We start from the raw sequence: 25,922 nt of genomic DNA on the forward strand, positions 1-25,922 counted from the left end.
ACTTGCAGCTGTAATTGCTGCAAAAGGTGGCTCTACAAAGTAATGACATTTTGGGGGGTGAATAGTTATGCACGCTCAAGTTTTCCGTTTTTTTGTCTTATTTCTTACTTGTTTCACAAATGAAATATGTTGCATCTTCAAAGTGGTAGGCATGTTGTGTAAATCAAATGATACAAACCCCCCAAAAATCTATTTTAATTCCAAGTTGTAAGGCAACAAAATAGGAGAAATGCCAAATCAAATCAATTTATATAGCCCTTCTTACATCAGCTGATATCTCAAAGTGCTGTACAGAAACCCAGCCTAAAACCCCAAACAGCAAGCAATGCATGTGTAGAAGCACGGTGGCTAGGAAAAACTCCCTAGAAAGGGGTTCAAGGGGGTGAATACTTTCGCAAGCCACTGTAGTGGTGATGATTCTAGTGGTGATGGTTATAGTGGTGGTGGTGATAGTGGTGATGTTAGTGGTGGTGGTGATTATTGTGGTGGTGGTAGTGGTGGTGTTAATGGTGGTGATTATTGTGGTGGTGATGTTAGTGGTGGTGGTGATTATTGTGGTAGTGGTGGTGTTAATGGTGGTGATTATTGTGGTGGTGGTGGTGGTGGTGGTGATTATTGTGGTGGTGGTGGTGGTGTTAGTGGTGGTGATGGCAGTGGTGGTGATGGCAGTGGTGGTAGTGGTGGTGGTGATTGTGGTGGTGATTATTGTGGTGGTGGTTATAGTGGTGGTGATTATTGTGGTGGTGGTGATTGTGGTGGTGATTATTGTGGTGGTGGTTATAGTGGCGGTGATTATTGTGGTGGTGGTTATAGTGGTGGCGATTATTGTGGTGGTGGTGATTATTGTGGTGGTGGTGATAGTGGTGGTGGTGATAGTGGTGGTGGTGATAGTGGTGGTGGTGAAGTTAGCGGTGGTGATTATTGTGGTGGTGGTGATAGTGGTGGTGGTGGTGATAGTGGGGGTGGTGATGATAGTGGTGGTGGTGATAGTGGGGGTGGTGATGATAGTGGTGGTGGTGATGATAGTGGTGGTGGTGATAGTGGTGGTGATAGTGGTGGTGGTGGTGATAGTGGTGGTGGTGATAGTGGTGGTGCTGGTCATAGTGGTAGTGCTGGTGTTAATTGTGGTAATGGTAGTGCTGTTGTTAGTGGTGTTGCTGGTTAAAGTGGTGGTGCTTGTTAAAGTGGTGATAGTGGTGGTGATAGTGGTAGTGCTGGCTAAAGTGGTGGTAGTGGTGGTGGTGATGCTGGAGGTTGGCCCTAGCTTTAAAGCTGCTGTCCCCTGGTCTCATGGTGAATAGTGGTGGTGGTGATAGTGGTGGTGGTGGTGATAGCAGTGGTGGTTATAGTGGTGGTGGTGATAGTGGTGGTGATAGCGGTGGTGGTGATAGTGGTGGTTGTGATAGCGGTGGTGGTTATAGTGGTGGTGGTGGTGATAGTGGTGGTGATAGCGGTGGTGGTGAAGTTAGCGGTGGTGGTGATAGTGGTGGTGGTGATAGTGGTGGTGGTGAAGTTAGCGGTGGTGATAGTGGTGGTGATGATAGTGGTGGTGGTGATAGTGGTGGTGGTGGTGATAGTGGTGGTGGTTATAGTGGTGGTGGTGGTGATAGCGGTGGAGGTTATAGTGGTGGTGGTGGTGATAGTGGTGGTAATAGTGGTGGTGATAGTGGTGGTGGTGGTGATAGTGGTGGTAATAGTGGTGGTGATAGTGGTGGTGGTGGTGATAGTGGTGATGATAGCGGTGGTGGTGATAGTGGTGGTGATAGCGGTGGTGGTTATAGTGGTGGTGGTGATAGCGGTGGTGGTTATAGTGGTGGTGGTGATAGTGGTGGTGGTGATAGTGGTGGTGAAAGTGGTGGTGGTGATAGTGGTGGTTTTTCTGGATTTTTTTGTTGTTATTCTGTCTCTCACTGTTCAAATAAACCTACCATTAAAATTATAGACTGATCATTTCTTTGTCAGTGGGCAAACGTACAAAATCAGCAGGGGAACAAATACTTTTTTCCTCACTGTAGATGTGCCAAGCTTATAGAGACATGCCCCAAGAGACTTGCAGCTGTAATTGCTGCAAAAGGTGGCTCTACAAAGTAATGACATTTTGGGGGGTGAATAGTTATGCACGCTCAAGTTTTCCGTTTTTTTGTCTTATTTCTTACTTGTTTCACAAATGAAATATGTTGCATCTTCAAAGTGGTAGGCATGTTGTGTAAATCAAATGATACAAACCCCCCAAAAATCTATTTTAATTCCAAGTTGTAAGGCAACAAAATAGGAGAAATGCCAAATCAAATCAATTTATATAGCCCTTCTTACATCAGCTGATATCTCAAAGTGCTGTACAGAAACCCAGCCTAAAACCCCAAACAGCAAGCAATGCATGTGTAGAAGCACGGTGGCTAGGAAAAACTCCCTAGAAAGGGGTTCAAGGGGGTGAATACTTTCGCAAGCCACTGTAGTGGTGATGATTCTAGTGGTGATGGTTATAGTGGTGGTGGTGATAGTGGTGATGTTAGTGGTGGTGGTGATTATTGTGGTGGTGGTAGTGGTGGTGTTAATGGTGGTGATTATTGTGGTGGTGATGTTAGTGGTGGTGGTGATTATTGTGGTAGTGGTGGTGTTAATGGTGGTGATTATTGTGGTGGTGGTGGTGGTGGTGGTGGTGGTGGTGTTGGTGATTATTGTGGTGGTGGTGGTGGTGTTAGTGGTGGTGATGGCAGTGGTGGTGATGGCAGTGGTGGTAGTGGTGGTGGTGATTGTGGTGGTGATTATTGTGGTGGTGGTTATAGTGGTGGTGATTATTGTGGTGGTGGTGATTGTGGTGGTGATTATTGTGGTGGTGGTTATAGTGGCGGTGATTATTGTGGTGGTGGTTATAGTGGTGGCGATTATTGTGGTGGTGGCGATTATTGTGGTGGTGGCGATTATTGTGGTGGTGGTGATTATTGTGGTGGTGGTGATTATTGTGGTGGTGGTGATAGTGGTGGTGGTGATAGTGGTGGTGGTGATAGTGGTGGTGGTGAAGTTAGCGGTGGTGATTATTGTGGTGGTGGTGATAGTGGTGGTGGTGGTGGTGATAGTGGGGGTGGTGATGATAGTGGTGGTGGTGATAGTGGGGGTGGTGATGATAGTGGTGGTGGTGATGATAGTGGTGGTGGTGATAGTGGTGGTGATAGTGGTGGTGGTGGTGATAGTGGTGGTGGTGATAGTGGTGGTGGTGATAGTGGTGGTGCTGGTCATAGTGGTAGTGCTGGTGTTAATTGTGGTAATGGTAGTGCTGTTGTTAGTGGTGTTGCTGGTTAAAGTGGTGGTGCTTGTTAAAGTGGTGATAGTGGTGGTGATAGTGGTAGTGCTGGCTAAAGTGGTGGTAGTGGTGGTGGTGATGCTGGAGGTTGGCCCTAGCTTTAAAGCTGCTGTCCCCTGGTCTTATGGTGAATAGTGGTGGTGGTGATAGTGGTGGTGGTGGTGATAGCAGTGGTGGTTATAGTGGTGGTGGTGATAGTGGTGGTGATAGCGGTGGTGGTGATAGTGGTGGTTGTGATAGCGGTGGTGGTTATAGTGGTGGTGGTGGTGATAGTGGTGGTGATAGCGGTGGTGGTGATAGTGGTGGTGATAGCGGTGGTGGTTATAGTGGTGGTGGTGAAGTTAGCGGTGGTGGTGATAGTGGTGGTGGTGATAGTGGTGGTGGTGAAGTTAGCGGTGGTGATAGTGGTGGTGATGATAGTGGTGGTGGTGATAGTGGTGGTGGTGATGATAGTGGTGGTGGTGATGATAGTGGTGGTGGTGATGATAGTGGTGGTGGTGATAGTGGGGGTGGTGATGATAGTGGTGGTGGTGATTATTGTGGTGGTGGTAGTGGTGGTGTTAATGGTGGTGATTATTGTGGTGGTGGTGGTGTTGGTGATTATTGTGGTGGTGGTGGTGGTGTTAGTGGTGGTGATGGCAGTGGTGGTGATGGCAGTGGTGGTAGTGGTGGTGGTGATTGTGGTGGTGATTATTGTGGTGGTGGTTATAGTGGTGGTGATTATTGTGGTGGTGGTGATTGTGGTGGTGATTATTGTGGTGGTGGTTATAGTGGTGGTGATTATTGTGGTGGTGGTTATAGAGGTGGCGATTATTGTGGTGGTGGTGATAGTGGTGGTGGTGATAGTGGTGGTGGTGATAGTGGTGGTGGTGAAGTTAGCGGTGGTGATTATTGTGGTGGTGGTGATAGTGGTGGTGGTGATAGTGGTGGTGGTGGTGATAGTGGGGGTGGTGATGATAGTGGTGGTGGTGATGATAGTGGTGGTGGTGATAGTGGGGGTGGTGATGATAGTGGTGGTGGTGATGATAGTGGTGGTGGTGATGATAGTGGTGGTGGTGATAGTGGTGGTGGTGATAGTGGTGGTGGTGGTGATAGTGGTGGTGGTGATAGTGGTGGTGCTGGTCATAGTGGTAGTGCTGGTGTTAATTGTGGTAATGGTAGTGCTGGTGTTAGTGGTGTTGCTGGTTAAAGTGGTGGTGCTTGTTAAAGTGGTGATAGTGGTGGTGATAGTGGTAGTGCTGGCTAAAGTGGTGGTAGTGGTGGTGGTGATGCTGGAGGTTGGCCCTAGCTTTAAAGCTGCTGTCCCCTGGTCTCATGGTGAATAGTGGTGGTGGTGATAGTGGTGGTGGTGGTGATAGCAGTGGTGGTTATAGTGGTGGTGGTGATAGTGGTGGTGGTGATAGTGGTGGTGGTGGTGATATCGCTGGTGGTTATAGTGGTGGTGGTGATAGTGGTGGTGATAGCGTTGGTGGTGATAGTGGTGGTGATAGTGGTGGTGGTACTATTGGTGGTTTTGAAGTTAATGGTGGTGATAGTGGTGGTGGTGATGATAGTGGTGGTGGTGATAGTGGTGGTGGTGATGATAGTGGTGGTGGTGATAGTGGGGGTGGTGATGATAGTGGTGGTGGTGATTATTGTGGTGGTGGTAGTGGTGGTGTTAATGGTGGTGATTATTGTGGTGGTGGTGGTGGTGGTGGTGGTAGTGGTGGTGGTGGTGGTGTTAGTGGTGGTGATGGCAGTGGTGGTGATGGCAGTGGTGGTAGTGGTGGTGGTGATTGTGGTGGTGATTATTGTGGTGGTGGTTATAGTGGTGGTGATTATTGTGGTGGTGGTGATTATTGTGGTGGTGGTTATAGTGGTGGTGATTATTGTGGTGGTGGTTATAGTGGTGGCGATTATTGTGGTGGTGGTGATTATTGTGGTGGTGGTGATAGTGGTGGTGGTGATAGTGGTGGTGGTGATAGTGGTGGTGGTGAAGTTAGCGGTGGTGATTATTGTGGTGGTGGTGATAGTGGTGGTGGTGATAGTGGTGGTGGTGGTGGTGATAGTGGGGGTGGTGATGATAGTGGTGGTGGTGATAGTGGGGGTGGTGATGATAGTGGTGGTGGTGATGATAGTGGTGGTGGTGATGATAGTGGTGGTGGTGATAGTGGTGGTGGTGATAGTGGTGGTGGTGGTGATAGTGGTGGTGGTGATAGTGGTGGTGCTGGTCATAGTGGTAGTGCTGGTGTTAATTGTGGTAATGGTAGTGCTGGTGTTAGTGGTGTTGCTGATTAAAGTGGTGGTGCTTGTTAAAGTGGTGATAGCGGTGGTGATAGTGGTAGTGCTGGCTAAAGTGGTGGTAGTGGTGGTGGTGATGCTGGAGGTTGGCCCTAGCTTTAAAGCTGCTGTCCCCTGGTCTCATGGTGAATAGTGGTGGTGGTGATAGTGGTGGTGGTGGTGATAGCAGTGGTGGTTATAGTGGTGGTGGTGATAGTGGTGGTGATAGCGGTGATAGTGGTCTCATGGTGAATAACAGAAGATAATGAATGGTTTGAGAGGTGCTCTTCCCTCCCTGGTCCCCCCTCCATGATCCCCCTGTGGCCCCCCAACACCAGCTGTTCATTAACCAAAATATGCAAACTAGACCTGGTACTACACCTCCCCTGACTCCCCTCCCCATCTCCTCCTCCTCCCTGTCTCCTCCTCCTCCTCCTCCCTCTGTCTCCTCCTCCCACTCCCTCTGTCTCCTCCTCCTCCTCCCTCTGTCTCCTCCTCCTCCTCCCTCTGTCTCCTCCTCCTCCCCCGTCTCCTCCTCCTCCCCCGTCTCCTCCTCCTCCCCCGTCTCCTCCTCCTCCTCCCTCTGTCTCCTCCTCCTCCTCTGTCTCCTCCTCCTCCCCGTCTCCTCCTCCTCCCCGTCTCCTCCTACTCCTCCCCATCTCCTCCTCTTCCTCCCTCTGTTTCCCCCTCCTCCCTCTGTCTCCTCCCCCCCCTCCCTCTGTCTCCTCCTCCTCCTCCTTCTCCTCCTCCATCTCCTCCTTCTCCTCCCCCTGTCTCCTCCTCCTCCCCGTCTCCTCCTCCCCATCTCCTCCTCTCCCTCCCTCTGTTTCCCCCTCCTCTCTCTGTCTCCTCCTCCCTCTGTCTCCTCCTCCTCCTCCTCCTCTGTCTCCTCCTTCTCCTCCCCCTGTCTCCTCCTCCTCCCCCTGTCTCCTCCTCCTCCCTCTGTCTCCTCCTCCTCCCTCTGTCTCCTCCTCCTCCCTCTGTCTCGTCCTCCTCCTCCTCTGTCTCCTCCTCCTCCTCCCTCTGTCTCATCCTTCTCCTCCTCTGTCTCCTCCTCCTCCTCCTGTCTCCTCCTTCTCCTCCCCTGTCTCCTCCTTCTCCTCCCCCTGTCTCCTCCTCCTCCCCGTCTCCTCCTCCCCATCTCCTCCTCTCCCTCCCTCTGTTTCCCCCTCCTCTCTCTGTCTCCTCCTCCCTCTGTCTCCTCCTCCTCCTCCTCCTCTGTCTCCTCCTTCTCCTCCCCCTGTCTCCTCCTCCTCCCCCTGTCTCCTCCTCCTCCCTCTGTCTCCTCCTCCTCCCTCTGTCTCCTCCTCCTCTGTCTCGTCCTCCTCCTCCTCTGTCTCCTCCTCCTCCTCCCTCTGTCTCATCCTTCTCCTCCTCTGTCTCCTCCTCCTCCTCCTGTCTCCTCCTTCTCCTCCCCTGTCTCCTCCTCCTCCTCCCCCTGTCTCCTCCTCCTCCCCATCTCCTCCTCCTCCTCCCCATCTCCTCCTCTTCCTTCCCGTCTCCTTCTCCCCTCAGCCCTTCTTTACTGGCCAAGACCTGCTGACAGCCAGTCCTGGCTTATCAGACACAGAGCAATGGAGACAGAGAGCGCTGTGTCTGTGTGTGTCTGAGCGCTATGTGTGTGTGTCTGAGTGCTATGTGTGTGTCTCTGTGTGTGTCTGAGCGCTATGTGTGTGTGTCTGTGTGTGTCTGAGCGCTATGTGTGTGTGTCTGTGTGTGTCTGAGCGCTATGTGTGTGTCTGTGTGTGTCTGAGCGCTATGTGTGTGTGTCTGTGTGTGTCTGAGCGCTGTGTGTGTGTGTCTGTGTGTGTCTGAGCGCTATGTGTGTGTGTCTGTGTGTGTCTGAGCGCTATGTGTGTGTGTCTGTGTGTATCTGAGCGCTATGTGTGTGTGTCTGTGTGCGTCTGAGCGCTATGTGTGTCTCTGTGTGTATCTGAGCGCTATGTGTGTGTGTCTGTGTGTGTCTGAGCGCTATGTGTGTGTGTCTGTGTGTATCTGAGTGCTATGTGTGTGTGTCTGTGTGCGTCTGAGCGCTGTGTGTGTGTGTCTGTGTGCGTCTGAGCGCTGTGTGTGTTTATGAGTGTGAGTATGTGTTTCTGTAACTATCTCTGTGTGAGAGCACTGAGATGAAAACTCCCCATCACTAATAACCAGAGGTCAACTTCCTGACCACTAATAATCAGAGGTCAACTATCTGACCACTAATAACCATAGGTCAACTATCTGACCACTAATAACCATAGGTCAACTATCTGACCACTAATAATCAGAGGTCAACTATCTGACCACTAGTAATCAGAGTTCAACTATCTGACCACTAATAATCAGAGGTCAACTTCCTGACCACTAATAATCAGAGGTCAACTATCTGACCACTAATAATCAGAGGTCAACTTCCTGACCACTAATAATCAGAGGTCAACTATCTGACCACTAATAATCAGAGGTCAACTTCCTGACCACTAATAATCAGAGGTCAACTTCCTGACCACTAATAATCAGAGGTCAACTTCCTGACCACTAATAATCAGAGGTCAACTTCCTGACCACTAATAATCAGAGTTCAACTATCTGACCACTAATAATCAGAGGTCAACTTCCTGACCACTAATAATCAGAGGTCAACTATCTGACCACTAGTAATCAGAGGTCAACTATCTGACCACTAGTAATCAGAGGTCAACTATCTGACCACTAGTAATCAGAGGTCAACTATCTGACCACTAATAATCAGAGGTCAACTATCTGACCACTAATAATCAGAGGTCAACAGACCCTCCTCACTTCACCTAAATATTAATGCCCGCATCTATTGTTGGAGAACATTTTGTTGAAGAGCAACGTTTCGGAAACACCCGCCCCATCAATAATGAAGTGTTCTTGTCTCACTGACGGATGTGCCGGGCGTTCCCGAGCCATATTCATAACAAGCATCCGTTTCTCCCTCTCTCTCTTTCGCTTTCCCCCTCTCTCCCTCTCTGCCAGTTGACATACTGACTGAGGAATCACAGGCTGTGTTGAGGGCCTCGTCAGGAGCCTCAGGCGTCAGCCCTCGCAGGCTCCTCTGGGGCACCGCAAAGGTAAATCATAATAGGCTTTTTTTTTTTCTACCGCTATGACTCCACAGACATGCTTAACCAAGCACTTTATTTATTCGCCATTAGGAGTCTTGCTTGATGCAACAACAAAAAAAGAAAGAAAAAAAAAGAGAAAATGCATAATTGATTATTCTGGTCACATTAGCTTATACCTATAAACGTAATCTATTTTTAATGGAGCGGTGACTGCGCGGGGGGCCGGTGTGGTCGATAGCATTTTAAAGGGTGTTGATGTGCACATGCTGAGTGTCTGATGAGGTCTAGGGGGAGGGGCCCGGGCAGAAAGGGGCGGGCGGGGTTTTGTGGAGTCAGGTGACTTACCTGTTGGCCGGTGACCAATAGGATGGAGCCCTCTTTGGCGTGCATCACCTGGCGGAAAATGTGGTCGAGGATGAGGAGCTCGCTCCAACAGTTCTGGAGGAGCTTCATTTGGTCGTCCACCTGTCCGTGAGACAAGGGGAGAAAAGAGAGAAGAATAGGTCATTTGTTGATGTTGACGCTAATGATAATGCTATGTCAATGTGTCATGCTACGTTTATTCCGCCTTTAAATAAAAAGGATACAAAATGATACATGAAAACACCTCCCTGACAATATTCTCTTAGTGAAAGGTTTTCGGGTGAAGCGAGCTACAACACTTTTGTGGTTTTGACATGTAGACATAACTAGATTGACTAGTGTTGATCACTATTTGAATTTGAATTTGTAATTTAACAAAAAAGCTATTTGAACATTTATTTAATGAGGCAAGTCAGTTAAGAACAAATTCTTATTTACAATGACGGCCTACCCCAGGCAAACCCGGAAGACGCTGGGCCAATCACAGCCGGATGTGACACAGCCTGGATTTGAACCAGGAACTGTAGTGACACCTCTACCACTGAGATGCAGTGCCTTAACCCGCTGCGCCACTCGGGAGTCCTATTCCACTGGTGGAAGGTCAGGTGTGTAGTGGAGGGTAAATGCAGTTTATCCAATTTGTTTCAGAAAACTACATTGAAAGTATAGGGAGCGGCGATAAGAGTTTACCCACCTACTTTATCACTACATCACTCGTGAAGGTAGACAACCTCACACTATACTGCAGTATCACATAACCGTAGTCCCCTACTTCCCCCTTCCCCGTCCAAACACATCCACACCACCGGTTTTCAAAGAGCCTGTGCACGTCCCTGTTTGTCAGCATCATTGGTGTTATCTGTTTGCCTAGTGCCACCAGTGGCTGAGTGATTTCACAGTTCTCAGTGATTAAGTAGCGAGTTTCTCAGCAACAAGGCGGCTGGTGACTCCCATCCCGGTGACTGACGCACGGTGAAAGTAGTCTGATACACTGCAACAACCCATCCATTGTGGACCAGTTACTTCCCAGGGCTCAGCGTGTTAATCATTCCACACTGTAGCCACAAACACAGAAAGAACACAGAAAGGCCACATTCAGAAGCAAAAGAATGAGGAAAAAGACAGAGATTTCTCTCTCACCTCTCCTGTTTTCCTTTCGACAAACAGTGTCACCCTCGATACTATTTATCTGACTTGCGGGATGATGTTGGCTTCGCAAAACGCTTTGGTCGGTGTTGTTGTGGCGAAATGCGCTTTGCATGAGTCTGAGAGAATCGTTGGGTTAACAGTTAAGGTCTGTGACGTTGCACTCTAAAACATCAATGAGTTTTACATAAGAATGCAGATCTATGGTAAACTGCCTCACTAACAGGTACGGTACAATCGGTGGAGAAAGGAATGCTATTATCCATTATGGAACTTAGTAAACGAGGCCATTTGTTTCAATCGAAGAGCTGTGATATCACTGAGCTAACGGATATTCTACTGTACCTAAAAACACTTTATTACCTCGAATGACACGGTGGTAGTTTCAGTGTAACTGTTGTTGAGACTGATTGTTTTGACTGCAGAGGAGTTATTTAGCCTCCACCCAGGCATAACAATGGCACTATCGCTGAGAGTTCGCTTGGAGGAGTAGGGTTATAGGCGAGACTCAAGCCGAGACTGACTGACTGTCTGTCTGCCTGTCTACTGTATCAACATGACATGTCTCGTTCCTCTTTTAATCAAAATGAGATAGGACAAAATACAACAAAGCCGCAGTGACCTTTACCACAAATTCTGACAGTCCCTGTAATTCCTGTGTTTTTTTCTCTCATCCTTCCTTTCTGCGGGGCGGGTGACTGGAGGCGACATACGAGAGCAACATTCTAATGCAGTCAGTAAAACTATCAGGGGAGGGAGGTAGGGGGAGGGCATGAGGAAGGCGAGGGTGAATGAGTGTACTTCTTACTGTACTTTGATCCCCCATCCCTGTCTCTGTCAGCATTACTAGTTAAATACCCTCTCAGAGAGAGAGAGAGAGAGAGGGAGAGAGAGATGGAGAAAGATGGGCAGTTAGACCCTGCTTTTCAAAGCAGACCTGTCGGGTCCAGGCGAGCGCCGGGTTCCCCATCAAAGGGAGCCGTCCTCACGCTGCCTTCCTGGCAGCATCACTCCAGACAGAGGTCCCTTCCTGGCAGCATCACTCCAGACAGAACGTCCTTCCTGGCAGCATCACTCCAGACAGAGGTCCCTTCCTGGCAGCATCACTCCAGACAGAACGTCCTTCCTGGCAGCATCACTCCAGACAGAGCTTCCTTCCTGGCAGCATCACTCCAGACATAACTTCCTTCCTGGTAGCATCACTCCAGACAGAGATTCCTTCCTGGTAGCATCACTCCAGACATAACTTCCTTCCTGGCAGCATCACTCCTGACAGAACTTATTTCCTGGTAGCATCACTCCAGACAGAACGTCCTTCCTGCCAACATCACTCCAGACAGAACTTCCTTCCTGGCAGCATCACTCCAGACAGAGCCAGGTTATCAAGGGGAGACGTGGGGGACTTGAACGAGTGTCACCCGCACAGCGACCGAGACAAGACGAGCAAAGTGAGGCGTGGAGAGGTATCGCCAACCCCTTTAAGTGCCAGTCCCTGACAAGACTTTCCTTTGCACTGTCACATGGTGGAATCCAACAAGCTCTGGATTTCACAAATCCGTCTGTCCGTCCACTCAGATACAAGGAGTGGTCTGACAAGGGAAGGGATTTATTTACTGTCTGTCTATTCTGTATTCTGTTCCCGAGAACTGGAATGTGAACGTGTTGTAAATAACATGTAGCCAAAAGCCAACAGCTTTAGACAATGACATGTCTTAAGTTAATGGCCCAATAAAGTTTTTAATAAATGTTACAGTTGATTGAACTATATGGAACCAATAACACATGTAATTTAGGAGATCGTCCAGGCTGATATTATTCATACCAAGCACTAAACAGTAGAGAACATGGATGATAGCATTAGTAGAATCATACTTCATCCGACTGCAGAAAACATACTTCACAGTTTCATCCACAAAACTATACAACTGACCACTATCATTAAAACGGGTACATTCAGATTAGATTTAGTTTCAGAAAAACCAGATGGTGAAGAACAAATAGTAGCTAAACTTCCAGAATGTATCTGTAGTGTACTAATGTATCTGTAGTGTACTAATGTATCTGTAGTGTACTAATGTATCTGTAGTGTACTAATGTATCTGTTGTGTACTTTGTATATGTAGTGTACTAATGTATCTGTAGTGTACTAATGTATCTGTAGTGTACTAATGTATCTGTAGTGCACTTTGTATCTGTAGTGTACTAATGTATCTGTAGTGTACTAATGTATCTGTAGTGTACTGATGTATCTGTAGTGTACTAATGTATCTGTAGTGTACTAATGTATCTGTAGTGCACTTTGTATCTGTAGTGTACTAATGTATCTGTAGTGTACTAATGTATCTGTAGTGTACTTTGTATTTGTAGTGTACTGATGTATCTGTAGTGTACTAATGTATCTGTAGTGTACTGATGTATCTGTAGTGTACTAATGTATCTGTAGTGTACTAATGTATCTGTAGTGTACTTTGTATCTGTAGTGTACTAATGTATCTGTAGTGTACTTTGTATTTGTAGTGTACTGATGTATCTGTAGTGTACTAATGTATCTGTAGTGTACCTATGTATCCGTAGTGTACTAATGTATCTGTAGTGTACTAATGTGTCTGTAGTGTACTAATGTATCTGTAGTGTACTTTGTATCTGTAGTGTACTAATGTATCTGCAGTGCACTTTGTATCTGTAGTGTACTAATGTATCTGTAGTGTACTGTGGCACACTCAGTAGACACTACCTATCCCTGTCTATTGGTCTGACTGGAACCCTCCACGCAACAGCGAAATCATAAAACAGTTATGACCAAGGCTTTACCTTGTTAGCTTTGGGTTTGGCACTGAGAGCAGTCGAATAGCCCCTTTAAGATGAGCGTCATCCCTCAGATTGGCCCAAACTATTCCAAACATTTAAGGCTATTTTTAAGGAGTACTTTTTCAATATTTTAATATCATCACTGCTTATTTTCTTATTTTTAAGTAGGAACTTCTCACAGTGCTTGTAATGAAAAATACATATCCTCCCAGAAATCAATTTAACACCTTTACGGCCATCCAGGCAAGAGGGATCAATGCCCAGATCAATTGCTTAACCACAAGCACAGATGAATGTTTTCTACTTCACACAGAGAGAGAGAGAAAGAGGCAGAATATGAAATAAGAGGGGGAGTATGAGTGAGTGAGTGAGTGTGAGAGAGACTAAAGAACTTAAGGGATGTAGAGAAAATTAAATAGAAAAATACACATTTTCGGGAATGTAAATTAATTAGGAATGGTGTGTTTGGAGGACCCAACAGTAATATATATTAATTGATTCATTCATCGTCCCCTGCTAAGAAGACACCACTGATAATAATGCTGATAATGGTCTGGAGTCAAAACCGGAAGATGTGGCAAAGCATATATATATATATATATATATATATATATATATTATATATATATATAAAATAGTTTTTCTTCTTCTTTTTTTGTATGCTGTTTTTGGTCGAAAGCAACGATTAAGTATTGTGGGTATAACGAGGTTAGACAGCTGGATCTGATTTTAATAAGAAGCTCTTTTTTTTTGTTGATGTGGCCTAAAGAACCAATTAATATAATCCCCTTTAAGTGCTCCTTAATGAACAAAGTGAATAGCATTGTTTTTTGCCCACATACGCTGAGTCCATTTTTTCCAAAATGATATTTACATACAACAAAATCTAACATATATATCTCTCTCTCTCTCTCTATCTCTTTCTCTCTGTGTGTTTCCCCCCCCCCCCTCGGACTAACTAGACATCTATCAATGTTCTCTCTGAGAACTACCTGTGAAGTTTGAAGTTCACTTCAATGAGGGAACTCTCAAGCATGGCATCGTTTGAGTTGTCTTCTGTTGGTGTCTGTTCGTCTGGTGGCGAACAGGCCTCGTGTAGGATACGATTCAGCTGGCGATAGCTAGCAATTAATTCTCCTACACTAGGTTCCACTGTTTTCAGGCTGTTACTCAGCCTGTTTTACTTCATAACACATTCTACCCTAGACAAATTGTTCAGATTTGGGTGTAGGTGTTTGTATTTGTATCCTGTAGAAAGCCATGCCCAAATGCAATCTAATCATTAATGGTTGATAATTACAAAAACAATCTTCCACAATCATGTGGTAACACCTATTGTACAATACCAATAATGTTTTAAAACAATAGAAACACACAAAATAGAGTGGTGTAATCATAGAGATCTAATTACAGAAAATGTACTTGAATGGGAATGTCCTTTTCTAGTAATTCTATTTCTATTGTGCTATAACGGATGGTAAAATAGCCTTAGTGAGTGAGTAAATCCCTGGGATGTGCTGTATGTGACCTGTGGCCAGCCAGCCAGCCAAGGTTCCAGTCTCCCCAGGGACAGGGCCTAGTGGACGGGGATATACTAAACCATTAGTCTGGCAGCTCTATCTGTCCTCTCTGCTCTCCCTGATCCTGTGGAAATATCCCAGTCTGTTTGTCATGGCAGAGGCTCCGTTTGGACCCTGGTCCATCTCCTGCTGTGGCTAGGGGTGATAAGCATGCTGGGTATGAAGTGGGTATGATATCACAGCATCGCTTCAGATAGAAATTGCATTTATAGAGCAGATGAAGTAGTTTTTACCTCTGTCGGTCTATCTGTCTTCCTGTCAGGTCTGTCTGTCAATCTGCCTGTCTGTCAGGTCTGTCTGTCAATCTGCCTGTCTGTCAGGTCTGCCTGTCTATCTGTCAGGTCTGTCTGTCTGTCTGTCTGTCTGTCTGTCTGTCTGTCTGTCTGTCTGTCTGTCTGTCTGTCTGTCTGTCTGTCTGTCTGTCTGTCTGTCTGTCTGTCTGTCTGTCTGTCTCTCTCTGTCTGTCTCTGTCTGTCTCTGTCTGTCTCTGACTCTCTCAATTCTCAATTCAAGGGGCATAATTGGCATGGGAAACATATGTTAACATTGCCAAAGCAAGTGAAGTATATAATAAACAAGAGAAATAAACAATACAATTTTTTTAACAGTAAACATTACACTCACAGAAGTTCCAAAAGAATAAAGACATTTCAAATGTCATATTATGTATATATACAGTGTTGTAACGATGTGCAAATAGTTAAAGTACAAAAAGGAAAATAAATACACTTAAATATGGGATGCATTTACAATGGTGTTTGTTCTTCACTGGTTGCTCTTTTCTTGTGGAAACAGGTCACAAATCTTGCTGCTGTGATGGCACACTGTGGTATTTCACCCAGTAGATATGGGAGTTTATCAAAATTGGGTTTGTTTTCTAATTCTTTGTGAATCTGTGTAATCTGAGGGAAATATGTGTCTCTAATATGGTCATACATTTGGCAGGAGGTTAGGAAGTGCAGCTCAGTTTCCACCTCATTTTGTGGGCAGTGTGCATATAGCTTGTCTTCTCTTGAGAGCCAGGTCTTCATACAATGGCCTCTCTCAATAGCAAGGATATGCTCACTGAGTCTGTACATAGTCAAAGCTTTCCTTAATTTTGGGTCAGTCATAGTGGTCAGGTATTCTGCCACTGTGTACTCTCAGTTTAGGGCCAAATAGCATTCTAGTTTGCTCTGCTTTTTTGTTAATTCTTTCCAATGTGTCAATTAATTATCTTTTTGTTTTCTCATGATTTGATTGGGTCTAATAGTATTGCTGTCCTTGGGCTCTGTGGGGTCTGTTTGTGTTTGTGAACAGAGCCCAAGGATCAGCTTGCTTAAGGGGCTCTTCTCCAGGTTCATTTCTCTGTAGGTGATGGCTTGTTATGGAAGGTTTGGGAATCGCTTCCTTTTAGGTGGTTGTAAAATGTAATTGCTCTTTTCTGGATTATCGGCCTAATTCTTTTCTGGGTATCGGCCTAATTCTGCTCTGCATGCATTATTTGGCGTTTTACATTGTACACTGAGGATATTTTTGCAGAACTCTGTATGTAGAGTCTCAATTTGGTGTTTGTCCCATTTTGTGAATTCTTGGTTGGTGAGCGGACCCCAGACCTCACAACCATTAAAGGGCAATGTGTTCTATAACTGATTCAAGTATTCTTTGCCAAATCCAAATTGATGTGTCGAATTTTATGTTCCTTTTAATGGCGTAGAAGGCCCTTCTTGCCTTGTCTTTCTTGTCATTCACAGCTTTGTGGAAGTTACGCACCTGTGGTGTTGATGTTTAGGCCGAGGTATGTATAGTTTCTTCCTGTGCTCTAAGGCAACGGTGTCAAGATGGAATTTGTATTTGCGGTTCTGGCAACTGGACATTTTTTGTAACACCATTCTTTTTGTCTTACTGAGATTTACTGTCAGGGCCCAGGTCTGACAGAATCTGTGCAGAAGATCTAGATGCTGCTGTAGGCCCTCCTTGGTTGGGGACAGAAGCACCAGATCATCAGCAAACAGTAAACATTTGACTTCAGATTCTAGTAGGGTGAGGCCAGGTGCTGCAGACTATTCTAGTGCCCTCACCTAATTTGTTGATGTATATGTTGAAGAGGGTGGGGCTCAAGCTGCATCCCTGTCTCACCCCATGGCCCTTTGGGGAAAAAATGTTGTTGGTTTTTTGCCAATTTAAATAGCACACTTGTTGTTTGTGTACATGGATTTTATAATGTCTTATGTTTTTTCCTCAACACCGCTTTCCACCCATTTGTATAGCAGATCCTCATGCTAAATTGAGTGAAAAGCTTTTTTGAAATCAACAAAGCATGAGAAGACTTTGTTTGTAAATTAGGGTGAATACGTGGTCTGTCTGTATGGTAATTTGGTAAAAAGCCAATTTGACATTTGCTCAGCACATTGTTTTCACAGAGGAAGTATGGGGAATATTTTGGGGGGAGCACATACCAGGACTTATTTCTCTGTTGAGATCATTTCCTTATTCATTTCTAGCCAGAAGTAAAATGATCCTGTTTTGACAAATTTAATAGAGTGGGTTAGGTCTGCTCTATACCAAATCAGCATTCCCCCTGAGTCTCTTCCCTGTTTCACACCTGGTAGTTTGGTGGATGGGACTACCAGTTCTCTGTAACCTAGATGGCAACCAGTGGGTCCGTCTCCTTTATACCATGTTTCTTGTAGGATGACAATGTCTGTATTTCCAATTTCTTTGATGATGTCTGGGTTCCTGCTCTTTAGGCCAAAAGCAGATTACCTCAGACCTTGTATATTCCAGGATGAGATAGTAAAAGCCTTGTGTTCCATAGTCTCTCTCTCTCTCTCTCTCTCTCTCTCTCGCTCACACTCTCACACTCACTCACTCACTCACTCACTCACATATATATCCTAGTCTTGGAGGCAGACCATTCAGTGTAGAATATACCGGGGCATATGGCAGGTAGATCACACACATGCTTGAAATCCCCTTCCCCCATTGCACCTGTTTAGAAGTATTCTAAATATTATATCAGGTAACCTTGGTGAACGTATGCAGGCCCCCAGGGCCCAGTTTAGATCACTTTTGAAAAACTGGGACCTGGGCCAAAAGAAACCCTATACAGATATTACTGTATGTCTCAAACCAGCAATATAGATATTAAGTCTACTGTACACAATGGGTCAGATAGAAGATAACTCATACCCCCTCTGAAAATGGGTCAGACAGAAGATAACTCATAACACTCTGACAATGGGTCAGATAGAAGATGATAACTCATACCCCCTCTGACAATGGGTCAGACAGAAGATAACTCATACCCCCTCTGACAATGGGTCAGACAGAAGATAACTCATACCCCCTCTGAAAATGGGTCAGACAGAAGATAACTCATACCCCCTCTGACAATGGGTCAGACAGAAGATAACTCATACCCCTCTGACAATGGGTCAGACAGAAGATAACTCATACCCCCTCTGACAATGGGTCAGACAGAAGATAACTCATACCCCCTCTGAAAATGGGTCAGATAGAAGATAACTCATACCCCCTCTGACAATGGGTCAGACAGAAGATATGTTTTATGTTCTAACCTTTAAACAAGATCAACAGATGAGCGTTTGCTCTGTAATGATGGAAAACCACACAATTTTCATTTTGTAGCGCACAAGTAAAAAATTCAACAAAATGGCAAAGACATATAAACATTATGAACACCTGTTCTTTCCATGACAGACTGACCAGGTGAATCCAGGTGAAAGCTATGATCCCTTATTGATGTCACTTGTTAAATCCACTTCAATGAGTGTAGATGAAGGGGAGGAGACAAGTTAAAGAAGGATTTTTAAGCCTTGAGACAATTGAGACATGGATTGTGTATGTGTGCCATTCAGAGGGTGGAATGCTTTCGACACCTTGTCGAGTCCATGCCCCGACGAATTGAGACGGTGCAACTCAATACTAGAAAGGTGTCCTTAATGTTTTGTACACTCAGTGTATTTAGTTATTAAGTGATCTCTCAATAATCAAGATAGCACATTGATAGTAGTCAGTGACAAATATCTAAGCTGGGCTTGGTTAAAACTCTGGATGGGAGACCAAATAAATAGCTGTAGATAGACTGACTCTCCAGTAGAAGGTGCTGCCCAGACTTTTGTTTATAGTGGATGTAACGTTGAAGATCTGACGTTGTTTTAAAGGCACAAATTCAACATATTTTATACAAGGTTTGTCTATGTTGAAAATTGGTAACAATAATGACTCCTGTGGTTGAAATTTCACCCTCAAAACAACAGTTTACATTGATGGGGGTGCAACTCAATATTAGGATGGTGTCCTTAATGATTTCTGTTTCTAAATATATGAATTAAAGAACAGAATAAAGAATCAGTGGCAGAGGCTTCGGACTGGCTCCTTTGGGTAGAGGTGACCGTCTGCCTCTCTGAGTGGCCGGAGAGAAGGGGGGAGTGTGTGTGTGTGTGTGTGTGTCTCACAGAGCGTCAGATTGTGATCGATACTGCTGAGGCAAGGAGATTGATCAGTTCCCACGGTGACCGCATTAACAGACTCTGGAGGCAGACCTCTGACCTTAAGAACACACTGCGTTCGATTGGAGCTCCTCCAACCACAATGGCTAAGGGAAAAATAAAAAGTGGAGCTCTAATAAGGTCCTTCCTGTACGGATCTCACCTTATCACGCCTCCGCATTGATGTGGATCCGCTGGAGAAATTAGAGATGCATCTCTAGTGGAAGGATATCTGGCCCCAAGTACAGCCATTATTAGCCATGCTTAGTAAGCCATGCTAGTGGACTACTTTTATGTGTGATAGTAGGTAGATTTGTGCATTGACTTAAAGAGGCTATATAGAACATTTATCAGAAAGGAGCACACCTTCCCACACCAATGGGCAAAAAAAAAATCACCCCAAATTAAAGATTTATGTGGTTTAATGAACTGAGAAATCATTATATATGTACATGAACCATACAGCCAACATTTCAGGCAACACTTCTTACGTAAATAATTAACAACTTATCTTCCATAGTGTATATTTAACGGGGCTACAGTCAAAGACACCACACAACCAAAATGGACAATGAAATAACTGAATACATGCTGGACAGAAGTTGTTATCTAACGATACCGTCGCTACATACAAACGATACCGTCGCTACGTACAAACGGTACCGTCGCTACGTACAAACGGTACCGTCGCTACATACAAACAGTACTGTTGCTACATACAAACGATACCGTCGCTACATACAAACAGTACCGTTGCTACCGCTACATACAAACAGTACCGTTGCTACATACAAACGATACCATTGCTACATACAAACGGTACCGTCGCTACATACAAATGATACCATCGCTACATACAAACAGTACCGTTGCTACTGCTACATACAAACAGTACCGTCGCTACATACAAATGATACCGTCGCTACATACAAATGATACCGTCGCAACATACAAACGATATCGTCGCTACGTACAAACGGTACCGTCGCTACGTACAAACGGTACCGTCGCTACGTACAAACGGTACCGTCGCTACGTACAAACAGTACCGTCGCTACATACAAACGGTACCGTCGCTATATACAAACGGTACCGTCGCTACATACAAACGGTACCGTCGCTACATACAAACGATACCATCGCTATTATTGAACATATATTTCACAGAGGTTTAGATGGTACAATAATTCTCTACACTGTACTTGCTTTTTGTCACATGAACTGAAATTAGGCGCACTATTTACATTTTAGCAACCAGGAAATGGCGGAGCGATATCTGTATAGTGCACCTTTAAATAAATTAAATAATCTAGGAGTCTGATTGGTGGAATAACATGTCAGGATAAGATCATGAAGAATCACATGTTGCATTGCAGAGAAGGCAAACTGTTTGTAACCTGTTCTCTGTTGGGACCAGATTATCTGTTGGTATGCCACGACCATAGAAGTTAGGTTACAAGCTACACAGAACAAACAGATCTGGGACCAGGCTAGGCAAACACAGGGCAGAGTAATCCAGAAAACATGAGGTTAAGAGAAAGAAAGACAGTTGGTTCAGCATGTCTTAGACCGTTGTGAGCTTTTGTGTTAAGCACTGTTGTTTGATACATTCATAATATGGTAGAAAAATTACCTCTGAATTTGCTGCATCGGATCTTGAGGGCTTAAAGCTAAGAAGCTATCAACTAATTATCAAAAAACAGAGGGCTAATCAATTATTCACATGAACATTAGGCTCCTAATATACATGAAGCCAGGGGAGCAGGAGCTCTCAAAAGTAACCCTCCCTGAGACGTGCATACACACACACACACACACACACACACACACACACACACACACACACACACACACACACACACACACACACACACACACACACACACACACACACACACACACACACACACACACATACACACACACCCCACACAAATCCACCCCCACTCTCCACCTCCCCAACCTCCCACCTATCTAAAGTACAGTGAGAAAATAATGCCTTCCACATATGAAATTAGTTTGTGTTCTGTAAGACTATTGGGACTGGGTAGCATTGACCTGATCAACATTGCTCAGTCTACCAGACAATACTCCGCATTAAGCCAGAGCAGGCAGGTCCTGAGTGATCTGTTGGGGGGGGGGGGGGGCTCATTTTGATTTCAATTCTATTCTATCTTGACTTGATCCCCGAGATTTAAGGCTATAAGCTACTGTATGGTAAGAGATGCTGTCGATATTGTGTGTGTGTGTGTGTGTGTGTGTGGGTGGGGGGGGGGGTTGTGGACTGCAATCCTCCTATGGATAACACACACACAAATACATTGGTATAGACTAGCCTCCTATATAATTCAGTCCAGAGGAGAGACAGCCTGGCAGACAGATGCTTCAGTCAGTCTGAAGAGGAGCTGTACAGTATGTTCCCATTAGTGTGGCTCTGGTACCTAACAGCTGGGGCCACTCGAGAAGCCATTTTGACTGGGGCTTTGATATAAAAAGAACATCTGAATTAAACTAATTTATCCATCTATTGGATGTCTAAACAAAGACATGAGTGAGATGACATTGAATGACTAGGCTGTGAACGGTTGTATCTCTTGTGAATGTGTATGTGACCAATACAGTTTGATTTGATTTGATTTGAATACTCTTGCGCTTCCTTTATCAACAGGCCATTGTGATGAATGTTTCAGGGAGAGAGAGAGAGAGAGTGTGTGTGTGTGTGTGTGTGTGTGTGTGTGTGTGTGTGTGTGTGTGTGTGTGTAACGTGTCCATCTATCCAGACTGGTAGGCTGGGGCCACTTGAAAAATAAATCTCTACTTTTACCAGAACTCGGTTCACCTCTATCAATGGAATGGCCCTGTCGACACCCCTAGCAGGACATGTTCTGGGGCAAAGTACCGGGCCTTCAGTTCATTCGGAATGTTGGGTTTATATTGTTATTGTTTCAGTGGTCATGAAAAAAATCCCACTTTAAGGGCGCAATCCGAAAAAGAACGCAGCCATAATACTAATATTAGACTATACATTTATTTAATATGTATGGAGTCATTTAGTTAATATGTATGGAGTCATTTAGTTAATATGTATGGAGTCATTTAGTTAATATGTATGGAATCATGTATTTAATATGTATGGAATCATGTATTTAATATGTATGGAGTCATTTACTTAATATGTATGGAATCATTTATTTAATATGTATGGAGTCATTTAGTTAATATGTATGGAGTCATTTAGTTAATATGTATGGAATCATTTAGTTAATATGTATGGAATCATTTCGTTAATATGTATGGAGTCATTTAGTTAATATCTATGGAGTCATTTATTTCTGCTGCGTTAAGGAGCGAGAGAAAGAGAGAGAGAGATTGGCTGTACTTAAAGTCTTTAACATCATCCTTAGCTCTGGCATCTTCCCCAATATTTGGAACCAAGGACTGATCACCCCAATCCACAAAATTGGAGACAAATTTGAGCCCAATAACTACCGTGGGACATGCGTCAACAGCAACCTCGTACATTTACTCAGTGAAAACAATGTACTGAGCAAATGTCAAATTGGCTTTTTACCAAATTACTGTACGACAGACCACGTAGTCACCCTGCACACCCTAATTTACAAAAAACTAAAAAAAACTAAATGAAGGCAAAGTCTTCTCATGCTTTGTTGATTTCAAAAAAGCTTTTGACTCAATTTAGCATGAGGATCTGCTATACAAATGGATGGAAAGTGGTGTTGGGGGAAAACATACGACATTATAAAATCCATGTACACAAACAACAAGTGTGCTGTTAAAATTGGCAAAAAACACACACATTTCTTTCCAAAGGGCCATGGGGTGAGACAGGGATGCAGCTTGAGCCCCACCCTCTTCAACATATACATCAACAAATTAGGCGAGGGCACTAGAATAGTCTGCAGCACCCGGCCTCACCCTACTAGAATCTGAAGTCAAATATCTACTGTTTGCTGATGATCTGGTGCTTCTGTCCCCAACCAAGGAGGGCCTACAGCAGCACCTAGATCATCTGCACATATTCTGTCAGACCTGGGCCCTGACAGTAAATCTCATTAAGACAAAAACAATGGTGTTCCAAACAAGGATCAGTTATAGAACCCATTGTTGCGAGGTCTGGGGTCCACACACCAACCAAGAATTCACAAAATGGGACACACAACAAATTGAGACTCTGCATGCAGAATTCTGCAAAAAAGATCCTTTGTGTAGAACCTCAAACACCAAACAATGCATGCAGAGCAGAATTAGGCCGATACTCACTAATTATCAAAATCCAGAAAAGAGCCATTAAATTCTACAACCACCTAAAAGGAAGCGATTCCCAAACCTCCCATAACAAAGCCATCACCTACAGAGAAATAATCCTGGAGAAGAGTCCCTTAAGCAAGCTGGTCCTTGGGCTCTGTTTACAAACACAAACAGACCCCTAGGACAGCAACACAATTAGACCCAACCATTTGAGAGAGAGAGAAAGACAGAGACAGAGACAGACAGAGACAGAGACAGAGACAGAGACAGAGACAGACAGACAGACAGACAGCGAGAGAGAGAAAAGACAAATGTGATTTTATTCCACTTTAGCGGTCCGTAATGCTAAAGACTGCTTCTCGCCAGTCATAACTAACCCTCGCGTCTAGCGGTACCCCCTACGAAACACACATCATTCATCAAAATGCAAATCGAATCAACCCTACGTTGGGTAAATACAAGTTCACTCCACCCACCCCAACCCCTATTGTAAGCCTGCATGCTCTCTGTATCCTTTCATCCCATCTCTCTCTCTCTCTCTCTCTCTCTCTCTCTCTCTCTCTCTCTCTCTCTCTCTCTCTCTCTCTCTCTACTGTGTCCAGAATAGCCGGCCGTAAATAAGCAAAAATAGACATGGAGGACAACTGTTGACAGGTTGTGTGACAAAACAGACCAGCCAACCTCCAGCCAGCATCCCAAATTACAAGCAGATAATTAAGGCCAGGGCTAATCAACGGAGAGCGAGACTCGTAAACTTCCTTTTATAAAGCCTGGATCATAGTGACTGTAAGAGAGAGATAAAACCCTGTTGTAGTTATGCAGGTTGGACATATTGAGATACATGAGACGCATCTTTAAATGGAAAACAATGTGAAGGATAGATAACTCTGTAGCACTTTAATAACTTTCATGACTAAGCATTGGTAAACTATTTCTAGATAGCGTACATTATTTTCAAATTTGTATTTGTATTATTCATCAGTATTTATAAACAAGTTATTAGACATTTATAAGTGGTTATTCGTGAAAGTTATTGTAAAGTCTATTAATTACATGATGTATGACTACATACATTTGTATAGTGAGTTTAGTTTGGAGATGGCAGGGCAGGTCAACGCCAGATCAGATCTTAGTCGCTTCGGCCTAAACGGAACTGTAGAGTGCAAACGGGCTGTGTTTACCAGAGCTTTGTGTGTGTGTGTGTGTGTATATTTATTGCCTGTGACAACACATTACCAGCTGACCTGCAAATAAGAATGCTGCATCGCATATGGAACCCTATCCCTATGGGCCCTGGTCAAACGTAGCGCACTATATAGGGAATAGGTTGCTATTTGGGACGCAGGCATTGCTTTACTGTGAGTTGCTTGTTTAACGTCAGCTTGTGTGAAGTGTTTTGATGGAAGAACTCCATGCGTACGGGTTATTTATTTTAATGCTTCCTCATAACAACGGCAGAGCGAGACGTGGAGAACAAGAACAATGCAGGTTTGTTTTTTTTGAGAGACGCTGCCGTAGTTAGCATTAGCATCAGAGCAGTTGAGTTGATTAGTTAGTGGACTAGCTGGCTAAATCAACTCCCAATATCCACTTTGTTTTGCAATTTCGCCTCCACCCGTCTTGCCCCACTGATTTTGCGTGTCTAGTTGCAAGCGTCGTTGTGAAACTGCACAGGAGCAGAGCGCGGGTCCCTCGCTAACAGCATAGCAGAGCGTTCGCCTGCTCCACACCTTAACCAGCACCCTGACCTGCCAATAAAAAAGGCTTTTACCTTGATCGTCCATAAATAAGACTTAACATGGCCCTGCTCTCTTCACTCACAGAGAAGCAGAATTTCGCAATGTTTAACTTTCTTTTGCTTCTTCCTTCGCCTTCCTTACAGAAGCAGTTGAAGAGTACAGGGAGGCAGAGGAGGAGGAGGTAGATGAAGAGGAAGGGGAGGTGGAGGAGAAGTGGAAGAGGAGGAAGGGGAGGAGGAAGTATAAATAGAAAGGGGAGGAGGTGGAAGAGGAGGAGGGAGAAGGGGAAGTAGAAAGAGGAGGAGGAGGAAGATGAAGAGGAAGGGGAGGAGGGGGAAGAGGAAGTAGAAACGGGAGGTGGAGGAAGGGGAGGAGGAGGAGTGGGGGGGTGGGAAGGGGGGTAAACGGTGAAACCGCAGAAAATTCAGCGAATTCTGCAGTGTTTCACATTCTTCCTTTATCTATTTCTTTGCCATTCAAAGAGGAAGAGGAGGAAAGGAAGGAGGAGGTGGGAAAACCAAATGACGGGAGAGAAGAAGAGAAGACTCTGAGGTGGATGAGACTATCACCTTCTCCTCCAGGAACTGGTCGTTCATTACAGCCTTTTATCCTCAAGCCACTACTACCACCACCCCTTCCGCCCACCCGCCCGGCCCCCAAACAGGAACTGGTCGTTCATTACATCACTCCTATCCTCAAGCCACTACTACCACCACCACCTCCGCCCGCCCGCCCGGCCCCCAAACAGGAACTGGTCGTTCATTACATCACTCCTATCCTCAAGCCACTACTACCACCACCCCTTCCGCCCGCCCGCGTGGCCCCCAAACAGGAACTGGTTGTTCATTACATCACTCCTATCCTCAAGCCGCTACTACCACCACCCCTTC

At 45.0% G+C, this 25,922-nt stretch overlaps 1 protein-coding gene across 3 annotated transcripts in view; it reads right to left on the bottom strand.

Moving 5' to 3' along the window:
- LOC106574163 (nuclear receptor subfamily 5 group A member 2) overlaps nucleotides 1–25,922 on the bottom strand; it is a 118,403-nt gene that overhangs the window by 45,494 nt on the left and 46,987 nt on the right. For all 3 annotated transcript variants that reach the window (XM_045697409.2, XM_014149826.3, XM_045697408.2), the window contains one exon: nucleotides 8,980–9,099. In XM_045697409.2, coding sequence (XP_045553365.1) covers nucleotides 8,980–9,099 — 120 coding nt within the window. The remainder of the gene's footprint in view (nucleotides 1–8,979; nucleotides 9,100–25,922) is intronic.

This window comes from Salmo salar, chromosome 16, assembly GCF_965601325.2.
Source record: "Salmo salar chromosome 16, fSalSal1, whole genome shotgun sequence".
Classification (NCBI taxonomy): Eukaryota; Metazoa; Chordata; class Actinopteri; order Salmoniformes; family Salmonidae; genus Salmo; species Salmo salar.